This window comes from Cyprinodon tularosa, unplaced genomic scaffold (genome assembly GCF_016077235.1).
Source record: "Cyprinodon tularosa strain WSP-4 unplaced genomic scaffold, ASM1607723v1 ctg52, whole genome shotgun sequence".
Classification (NCBI taxonomy): Eukaryota; Metazoa; Chordata; class Actinopteri; order Cyprinodontiformes; family Cyprinodontidae; genus Cyprinodon; species Cyprinodon tularosa.
In genome coordinates, this window is record NW_024039252.1 from 3,067,684 (window position 1) to 3,078,411 (window position 10,728).

At 40.7% G+C, this 10,728-nt stretch overlaps 1 protein-coding gene across 1 annotated transcript; it reads left to right on the forward strand.

Annotated features, from left to right (window-relative positions):
• mcm4 (minichromosome maintenance complex component 4) lies at positions 1–7,049 on the forward strand. The gene is made up of 17 exons (XM_038303871.1): positions 1–86; positions 779–856; positions 964–1,122; positions 1,202–1,344; positions 1,428–1,529; positions 1,624–1,719; positions 1,845–1,940; positions 2,697–2,835; positions 2,923–3,143; positions 3,269–3,389; positions 4,386–4,645; positions 5,119–5,484; positions 5,574–5,701; positions 5,895–6,102; positions 6,222–6,450; positions 6,536–6,669; positions 6,879–7,049. The coding sequence occupies exons 2-17, from the start codon at positions 793–795 to the stop codon at positions 6,972–6,974; spliced, it is 2,562 nt and encodes an 853-aa protein (XP_038159799.1). The 5' UTR covers positions 1–86; positions 779–792; the 3' UTR covers positions 6,975–7,049.
• Positions 7,050–10,728: the final 3,679 nt, after the last annotated feature.

Below are 10,728 nucleotides of genomic sequence, written 5' to 3' on the forward strand. Positions count from 1 at the left end.
TCATTGGCGGAAAGTTCCCCGCGAAAACTACGTCACACACAGTTTCGCGCCACATCTGCAACAGATAGACGCCTTTACAAGAAGAGGTAAGAAAACTACAGTTTTATCAGGTTTTACATCTATAATCATTCAGTTATGGGTTTTTCAATCCAGCGAGGGTTAATATCCAAATTACAGTCAATGCAAACGTAGAGTTTGGAGCATAAAAAGAAAGTAAAATCCTTCTAGCGATGCCTTATTGTCTTCCTGCAGCCACATGTCAAATGGTGGCCGAAGTGTTTTTAGAACTGGAGATTATAAAGGTTTAGAAGTTTTCACTGATCTAAATATTTAACGTGATTTTTCTTTAGTTTTTTGTTTTTTCAAAAGTTGGGGGATTCAATGATAGAGAAGTTAATTAGTATTTTTTACTCGCTGTTACTTGAAACAGAAAAAATCGCATTAAGAAGACAATGCTACCTCCCGATCCCACTTTTCTCTATCAACAGCAAAACCACCTGTATTTGTTTTAGATTACTGTACTGAACAGATTCTCTGTTCTCTCTGCCAAAAAAAAAAAAATAATAATAATAATAAAAATAAATCACTTTGCAAACAATATTCTGATTGGAAGAGACCAAGTTTAACCAAAACGCCTCCATAACTTAAAGCAAACATCTATCTTATATGCTAAAGTGTGTCTGTCGTTATGGAGTTAAATTTATGAGGGTTGTGTTTCAATCATGTCTTTATTGTTGAAGTATATAAATGATGATACTGTTGTATTTTGCATCCCCAGATATCCCATCAAACATGTCTTCTCCTGCTTCAACACCTGGCGGACGCAAACGTGGGAGAAATGCCAACCCTGCCACACGTAAGTCCAGGACCTTTTTTTTAATATTCAGGAAGATCTGCGGTTTTTTGTTGTTTATATACCATGGAGCTCATACTGATTAGTTTTGGTCTCTTGTCTAATCGCAGCAAGCAGTGAGGGCCCCATCTCGCCTCCCTCTCAGAGACGTCGGGGCCAGGACTCCTCTGCTGGTGACCTGATGCCGTTACCAACCTCTCCTGCTACAGATCTTCTCAGTCCTGCTGCCCCACAGGATACCTCTTTGTTCTCTAGCCCCAGACCATCAGGTACTTTTGTGCTCACTTATTTTTATTTTTTTTTTTAAATCTGTGGAATCAAACTGATTGTTTCTTATCATTTATGCAGTTGTGCCAAATGAAGTGGACATGAGTTCTCCCTTGATGTATGGGACACCAAGCTCTACTCCGCGAGGTGGCACACCAGCAAGACAGCGCCCTGATCTGGGGTCAGTGAGGAAGGCTCCTCAGGTTGACCTGCATTCGGATCAGGTTAGTGTCAGTGAGCTGTTCTCTGTTTATTTGTCTTTATGAAATTTGAAACAAAAGTTAAAAGTTCTCCCTTTGTTTCCCAGCCAAACGCAGACGGCACGGCAGCTAGCGAGCCAAATGCTGGCCACAGGCTGGTGATCTGGGGGACTGACGTCAACGTCGGAACCTGCAAGGAGAAGTTCCAGGTATACAAGATAATAAAATGAATGTGAAATGTATCAAATCTCTTTGTTGGACACAGACTTTGTGTTTTAATCGTTTTGCTCCTGTAATTTCCAGAGGTTTCTGCAGAGGTTCATCGACCCGGCCTCCACTGAGGACGAGAACGCTGGTCTGGATCTGAATGAGCCGCTCTACATGCAGAAGCTGGAAGAGGTGACACGATCATTCACCTCTCTGTTTGGTTCTGTAGAGCAGAACGTTCACATATTTAAATTACTAATCTTTTTGATGTTTTGATTTGTTCCTGACATCATTGGGCTTCTCTTTTTGTCTGTCAGATCAGTGTGGTTGGTGATCCCGTCCTGAACGTGAACTGTCGACACATCCAGTCATTCGATGCAGAGCTGTACAGGCAGCTCATCTGCTATCCACAGGTAATAAACCCCTGCCTTTGTCTGTTGTAATATATTTTTAATAGAAGTTTCATATACCCTGATTGTGTTGGACAATGTATGTTTTAATATAAATGATAAAGATCTGGGTCTACTTTCCGCCACAAAAATATCAGTGTGTTTTTGAGTGATAATTTCTACATTTTACATGTTGGTCATTAATCTATAAATCCTAAACTTCAACATAGTATGGAGTTTGCTGTTTTTGAAATCTAAAGAGGCAAAACTTGTCTAAATTGAGTTTCCTTTCTCTTTTTGAGTTTTTAAAATGGGTTAAAGAAAATATGTATCAATGTTTGAAGCTGGATGAAAGGAAATATTTCCTATAAGTATTTTCTTATTTTCTATCGACCTTATAGTGTTGGTCATTTGTAAAAGGTGTTTGGCAAGTTGATTAGAGGTGCATAAAGCATTGGTGCCTCATGTTGTAGGACCCTGATCCAAACGGGTCAGGTCAGAGATCTGTCCTGGAGGCTGCCATGGTTTTCTCCTGAATCTTGGATGGGACCCTGCTGGACTATGACATATTTGCTGCACCCTAAGCTATACTCTTATTAGCAGCATTTATCCACAAGATTTAACTAAATGATGTGTAGGGACAAGTCATCACTACAGGCTGAACGGGGGAAATTATTCTATTTAGATTATTTAGCGTCTGGTTAATCTGCTTTGCTTTAGATTGACCTAATTAAGATGAAATTTCCTCCTACTGATTTATTTATTTTATTATTTCTGCAGGAAGTCATTCCAACCTTCGACATGGCAGTCAATGAGCTTTTCTTTGAGCGTTTCCCCGATTCGGTCCTGGAGCACCAGATCCAGGTCCGCCCTTACAATGCCCTGAAGACCCGAAACATGAGGAGCCTGAACCCAGAAGGTGCGCTCATTGCTCTCCAGAATAAAGTATTACATTCCGCATATAGCGTGGGCTTTCAGGCAAACTGTCTACATTTCTTCTCTGCAGACATCGATCAACTGATCACCATCAGCGGCATGGTGATCCGCACCTCGCAACTCATCCCAGAGATGCAGGAGGCGTTCTTTCAGTGCCAGGTGTGCGCCTTCAGCGCTCGCGCGGAGGTGGATCGCGGCCGAATCGCAGAGCCAGCCGTGTGTCGCCACTGCAACACCACCCACAGCATGGCGCTCATTCACAATCGCTCACTCTTTTCAGACAAACAGATGGTGAGAGTTCTATGGGCCTGGTTATCGAGCAGATTGCTCACCATCATCGACACCAATCCTCTGAACGTGTCAGGTGGCAATTAGAGATGCAGTAGCTGATGACATCTGTTGTTTTTGTTGATCAGATCAAAATCCAAGAGTCCCCCGAAGACATGCCGGCAGGTCAGACGCCACACACCACTATTGTTTATGCTCACAATGACCTGGTGGACAAAGTGCAGCCAGGAGACAGAGTGAACATCACAGGTATGTTCTCCTCAGTCTAAAAAGAATCCCCACCATCGCCTCTCATTACTTGTATGTTTTCTTTTAATTAACTATTGTTGGTTGGGTCGTCATTCAGTGATCTTAGCTCTTTATTTCTATGTCCTTTTGCTCTGTTATAGTAATGCATTACGGTTATTTTTGCAGGGTGAACTACAGAAATTAAAGAATCAAAATAACACAGCCATCATCTGTATTCTCATTTCAAACCTCAGCAGGTTAACATTTGCAGCTAAACCCTTTATGCATTGAAAGAATTTGCATCTTCTTTGAAATTGGTTGTTGCAGCTGATTCCAAACTAAAACAGGATCTTTGATCCTCTTTCATTCTAAACGCTGCTATTCCTCCTGGCAGCAGTACATTTATGTCACCACTCACTAAAAAAGAGTTTTTGGGTCAACAGAAATCAAACACTGAGTTGTGAAGTGAGGGAAAACATGATGAATGGCGTTTTAAAGTCATTTTTAAAATTAAGACGTGAAGAAATTTTTATTCGGCCTCTTTTACTCAGGCTATCCTGAATGAAATCAGATCCAGCCAGTTGCTTTCAGAAGTAATCTGATTACTATATGGCCAGGCAATGAAAGCTGTTGCTTCAAAGGAGCTATGGACCTCCACCTGTTTGGTTTCAGACTTTTTCAAATTAAAGATAAAAAAATCTTCTGAAACATAAAGACATCATTTACGATGCTGAAACCTGGTGGCAGTTTCATGCTGTGGGGATGTTTTTGTTCTGCTGGTAAAGCACAAAATTCTGGGGGGAAAAAACCTGCTGCTGAAGACACACTGCTGTTAGAACGGTCCTGGTGAAGTCCAAGCATGAATCTGAACCAGAATCTGGGTGGAGACTTGAAGGGTGTATGCAGCTAAAGTGGCGATGGTTCCAGGACCCCCTCTGTCTGGATCCAAAGCAACCCTAGCTTTTATTTTTTTTAATGAATAAATCCTCTTCCTGACCCTTTCACCTTTCCATGCAGGCATCTACAGAGCAGTTCCGATGCGTGTTAACCCCCGTCAGAGCAGTGTGAAGTCGGTCTACAAGACTCACATAGACGCCATCCACTTCCGGAAGACGGATGAAAAGCGCTTGCACGGTGTGGACGAGGACGGAGAGCAGAAGCTCTTCACTGAGGACCGCGTGAAGACCCTGAAGGAGCTGGCGGCCAAGCCCGACGTCTACGAGCGCCTCTCCTCTGCTCTGGCGCCCAGCATCTATGAACACGAGGACATCAAGAAGGTCGGTAGTGTGAAGTTAGCAGACCGATATTGAAAATGATCTAACAAAACTAACATTTGGATACTTTGAAAGATGTTTCTGTTAACCGTATGTGTCTAGGGTCTAAAACCCTGCTGATTGTCATCTAAATGAGCAGAAACTCAGTGATCCATGTTACAAAAATGAATTCCTCTATAATAGAGAAAAGGTTTTAATTTTTTCCTCAGAGGGAACATTTCCATCCGTCAGCAGCACATGACACAGCAACACAAATGAGGAACGATGAATAAATACTTACAAAAATGAATAAAATGAGGCATATTGACCCTTTTTTAGGGTTTGAGAACTGCTTTGCAATACAAGGAACTCTTAATGCTAAACATCATTTTCTATATTGATTTTGAAGATTTTTATTCCTGTTATAGAATTATTACCCTGGAATTAGAGGGCCATTAGTAATTGAACTCATTTCTATCCTGCTGTCTCTTTTCCAGGGCATCCTGCTGCAGCTGTTCGGCGGCACCCGCAAAGACTTCAGTCAGACAGGCCGCGGACACTTCCGTGCCGAGGTCAACATCCTCCTGTGCGGAGACCCCGGCACTAGCAAGTCCCAGCTGCTCCAGTACGTCTACAACCTGGTGCCCCGTGGCCAGTACACCTCAGGAAAGGGCTCCAGCGCCGTAGGTCTCACCGCCTACGTGATGAAGGATCCGGAGACCAGGCAGCTGGTCCTGCAGACGGGTGCCTTGGTGCTGAGCGACAACGGCATCTGCTGCATCGACGAATTTGACAAGATGAGTGACAACACGCGATCTGTGCTGCACGAGGTCATGGAGCAGCAGACCCTCTCCATCGCCAAGGTTTGGCTGGGTTTTTTAAGATCTGATTGCGTGGAGCACGACGATCCGTGCGGCGCACCAGATTTAGCTTTCTCTTGTGCTCTCCGCAGGCGGGGATCATCTGCCAGCTGAACGCCCGCACCGCTGTGCTGGCGGCTGCAAACCCTGTCGAGTCTCAGTGGAACCCCAAAAAGACAACAATCGAGAACATTCAGCTGCCTCACACTTTGCTGTCCAGGTAGGGAGGAGAACACAACCGACATACAGTGACTAATGAATAAAACAAATCTTTTAAACCTAAATCTGTGGTTTTATTTGATTATCTAAACACCTTGTTTTTTAATAAGCAACATTTTTTAATTCTCTTTTAAGGTTTCTGTAAAATTTGTGCACGTTCTCAGTGACTGAAACTCTTCTTTCTGCTCTGTCAGATTTGACCTGATCTTCCTGATGCTGGATCCCCAAGATGAGGCGTACGACCGTAGGCTTGCTCACCACCTGGTGTCCCTGTACTACCAGAGCGAGGAGGAGATTGAGGAAGAGTTTCTGGACATGGCCGTGTTGAAGGACTACATCGCATACGCGCGGACGTACATCAATCCCAGACTGAGCGAAGAGGCCAGCCTGGCCCTCATTGAGGTTGGTTTGGAAGCAGCTGTTCGCGTCTCCCAGCCTCAGTTACACTGCTGAGGTTGTCAGGATGAGGAAACCTGGATTCCAGTCCCTTGTAGCTGCCTCTCACTCCAGTTTGTCTGCAGGCTTACGTTGACATGAGGAAGATCGGCAGCGGTCGCGGGATGGTGTCTGCCTACCCCAGGCAGCTGGAGTCCCTCATCCGCTTGGCAGAGGCGCACGCTAAGGTACGCTTCTCAGAGAAGGTGGAAACCATCGATGTGGAGGAGGCCAAGAGGTTACATAGAGAGGCCCTCAAACAGTCAGCCACCGATCCCAGGACGGGATTTGTCGACATCTCAATCCTGACAACCGGTATGCAACCATACAGTAGTCCTTATCATTCCTCTATATGTCCACCCGTGAGCTTGCTCTTATTTTTCCCCTTTGTGTTTTACAGGTATGAGCGCTACGGCCCGCAAACGTAAGGAGGAGGTGGCCCAGGCACTGAAGAAGCTGATTGAGACCAAAGGCAAGACGCCAGCCATGAAGTACCAGCAGCTCCTGGATGACCTCAGGGGACAATCTGAAACTGTAAGTCTGTTTTTTCTCTGTGCCTTTGAATCATCGGCTAAATGTTAGCAGCATTTTTTAGTTATTTTTTACTTTAGTGTTTCAACCGTATACTTTCTCTTGGACCTGTTACGTTTTTTAAAGGTTCAGTTGGTCTTGCTTCAAGACCACGCTCTAAGGTTTTAAATGCTTTTCTCACTTCCTGTCTTCACTTCCTCCCTTGTTTGCAGGCGATTACCAAGGAGCTCTTTGACGAGGCGCTGCGGGCCCTGGCTGATGACGACTACCTGACGGTCACCGGAAAGACCGTACGTCTCCTCGCCTGAGGCGGCGCTTCTGTAAAGTCCTTCATTTAAAATCCTGTTGGTTCACGTGTATAAAGTAAAGCAATTTGAGTAAAACTTAAGCTAATATTTTGTTCGTTTGTTACAAATTTTGCAATCTTTTTTTTTTGTGCTCTTCTGTATGTCTAGTTGAAATGTAGCTTGCATTGATTTGTGTTAAGAGTAAAAATAAAAAGTTGCACAATAAAAATGTTTTTGTTTTTCTATAGCCTCAGAAAAAAAATAATCTAGATGATGAACTTATTAAAAAGAGGTTCATCCATGTGTGGCATAATCTTAGCACTGCTGTTTTTTCATGCTGCAGCCAGAATAAGCTGTGGCAATTTCCTGGATGTTGACTCTGGATTAACAGCAAATCTTTCCTTTTAAAGTATTTTTATTTATAAAAATCAGCTTCCTATACACTGCAGAAACTTTAAATCTAAGTAATTTTATCTTAAAATAAAAGCATTTTATTTTTCTTGAATTAAGTCGGTAAGCTAGAAACATTGCCAATGTAATAAGACAATTTGGATAAGAAAACAACTAACCTCATGTCTTATTTCAACTGCGTAATATCTAATTGTCTTATTTAAATAGAACAGTCCTTCCACTGGCGGATCTTCTAATTTAACTACTCAAATTTAAGGGTAAATGCACATATTTTAAGAAATTTAAATATTTGCAACCAAGCTGTCATTTTTAGTAAGAATGAAGCACAGTAATGAACATCAAATTCATGTATTGCAACACTTTAACATTTTAGCAAAGCTGCTTAAGTTTTAATCCATATATATGGAAAATTGTTGCAATGTTTTGTTTTTTTTGTCCTCCTAGATGATGGAATAATGCCTTTGTTGATGGCTGCTTTCTTTATCAAAGAATTCCTCCAAGAGATTTCTTTTTATTTTATAAATGATCATTGCACCATCAATATGATGGAATTTAGTAATTTTCTGAAATGGAGTGAAAACATGACATTAAATACGACAAAAAACAAATTAAGTATGAAAATATAAATATTCAGTTTAAAGCCGTTCATGTATTGGACACTAATGAAAGCGTTAAGCTTATTCTGTATGTTGCTTTTTCACGTCATCCAGCCTGTTTTCATAGAAGAAGCTCATATCTTAGACATCCATTCCAACTTTTTTCATAAAGTCTTTCAAATTACCACATTACTAAAATGCTGCACAGAAAATGCACATCCAAAAACAAAGAAATTTAAAATTTTTTGTGGTTTGGAAAGCCAGGGTTAATCTAAAACATGTCTAGTTAGCCACTGGAATCCATTTCAGGTGGACAAAAGTTCCCAAATGTGACACTTAGCTGACTGATTGTTAGCAGAAAACCAGTTTCACATTCAATGCTGTTACAGCCTGCCTAGCTCTGTTTTGCTTCTCTTTATGTAGTTGAATCTGTTAAAAAATAAAGACCCTTAAAGCAACATTTTGGAACCAGAAAATTTATTTTCCAAGGGAATGATCAAGATTTATTTTACAGCTTTAAAAATACCATTATGCCCTGATGAATTTTAGTTAGATCGTGGTTTTTCCCAGTCAGGGTCTTTGTTTGCATTGATCTTTTTGAGCACATGTCACACAGTAAAATTGCAAATGAGAGCAATTGAAAGAATGAAGAACTAATCTTCCTGGGTTTACAACAAGTCTCCTTGGATGCAAGGTAAATATGATTTTAGATTTTAAACTTGTGCACAGCGCTGCAAACACGTAAACAAGCAGCTATCTTTTAAACGATGGTTTCGCTAAGGAGATGTTAGCTCTTTTTAAACCCTCTGATTGTATCTGTAACCGCATCCTGACTTTCACAGCAGGAGGAAATGGTAACAATAGTTGAAGGTTAAGTCTGACCAAATTATTACAGCATCTTTTATGAGGTAAAGTGTTTTTGTTTTTTTCATGAAGCAAATAAAATAGTTGGAAAAAAATAAATGGAAATTAAATCATTTATGAGTGTTTCCAATCTGGATGTGCAATTTAAAAAAAGCTGAACATCTCAAGTAAAGTGTTATAAGAGGGTTTCACAAGTTTAAAACAAAGGCTGAGACAGGTATTTGATTTTTATTTTTTTTTAAGGTTTATTGTTTTAATTGTGAGCAAAGAAATGAATCATCTAAACATAAATATTTTTGCAAGGCGAGCATTCATCTAAGAAGCAGCCAAGAGGTCTGTAGTTACTCTGGGGGAGCTGCAGACAGGATATGCATTTGTATCTACAAATCTGGCATGTAGAGTAAACTGGTTTAAAAAAGCAGTTTTTAAATAGGAACCATATGAAGTCCAATTTTTAGTTTCCCATGTAGTTGACATTAATAAACAACTGGAGAAGGTCCCCTGTTAAGCAAAACAGCCGTTCCCTTTTATTTAAACCATATGCAAAAAATGTTCAGAGGGAAACTAACACTGCACATCAGTGTCAGCATAAAATCCCCTTTTTAATGCATAGAGGTGGCAGGGTCATGCTTTGGAGATGTTTTCCTTCAACAGATGTAGACAAAGTTGATCAGAAGTAATTAGGGGAGATTGATGCAGGTAAACACCCTAAGCAGCTAAATATCTATGGGATAAACAAAGGCACATTAATGTACTGGAACATTTGTCACAAATACAAACAGCAAAATCTAACTGTGCATTGTTGGACTGACTTAACTTGATTTTCTTCATCCAGTCTGACTCATCTTTAGCCCCCTGAGAGTGAGAAATTTATAAATCTTTCAGTCCAGGGGCGGAGCTAGATGGGGCCCCTTAGCCAATCACTGGCCACCCCTACCATTTTTCCCCCTTCTAATACAGATGTTGGCAGTAGTACTCTCAAGTGGAATATTTAAAACATTTTAATTTTTCATACATTAACAATTACTTGACAACAAAAACACTTTTGTTAATTATACACATAAATGTACTAAAATTAAAGACGACAAGTACATAATTCATGGTCTTTTCAGAACTAGATTTTGCGTTATATGGGGTAAAGAGAAAATGATGTCTCTGCAAGTCCTCTTGAGTCTTCATAGAAATCAAAGGTAACTATTTTAGTAAAAACTTATTAAATTATCAATTTATGTCTATACTTGTAAATATCAATTTTATGCATAATGATTATTGATAAAAGTAGGTAAGTAATCGCCCCAGAACTCAAACCTGAAACAATTGTTTCCACTATACCTTTAATCTAGAAAGCACGGATGTTGAAATATATGTGTCTATTTGTTAGGAAAGGCTGTAGGAAAGTATACTTACCGTAAATCCTCTAATATTGGCCTGTATTCCATTAGCAGCAGGGTCTCTAATAATGGCCTGTCTGGATTCCATTTTTTCCCGTATTGCCGTACAGAAGAATTGCAGCTGCTGGAAGATGTCTGTATAATGTTCTGTATACCGTTATGGTAACTGTACTTTTTCAATAAATGAATCTAGTATTTTATAGGTTCAAAGAGACACAAAATTTCGTTTTTATTCATTCCACTGGTAGTCTGTTTTGATCAAATAGAAATAGAGGCCTGCCTCTAATTCTGTCCTCCTTCCAATAATGGCCTGGACCTGAGTGAAATAAAGGCCCCTTCCTATATTAGAGGATTAACAGTAGTCTTTATTTAGCGAAAATGGACATTGTGCTTGTTAATTTTCCTGTTGGAACAGTGTAAGTTGACTCTGAGGTTCTGGCGCCTATCCGCTTTCGCCCCCCCTAAGTGTACATTGGTTAATGCCTGGCCACCCTTAAAAAAAATGATTGCTAC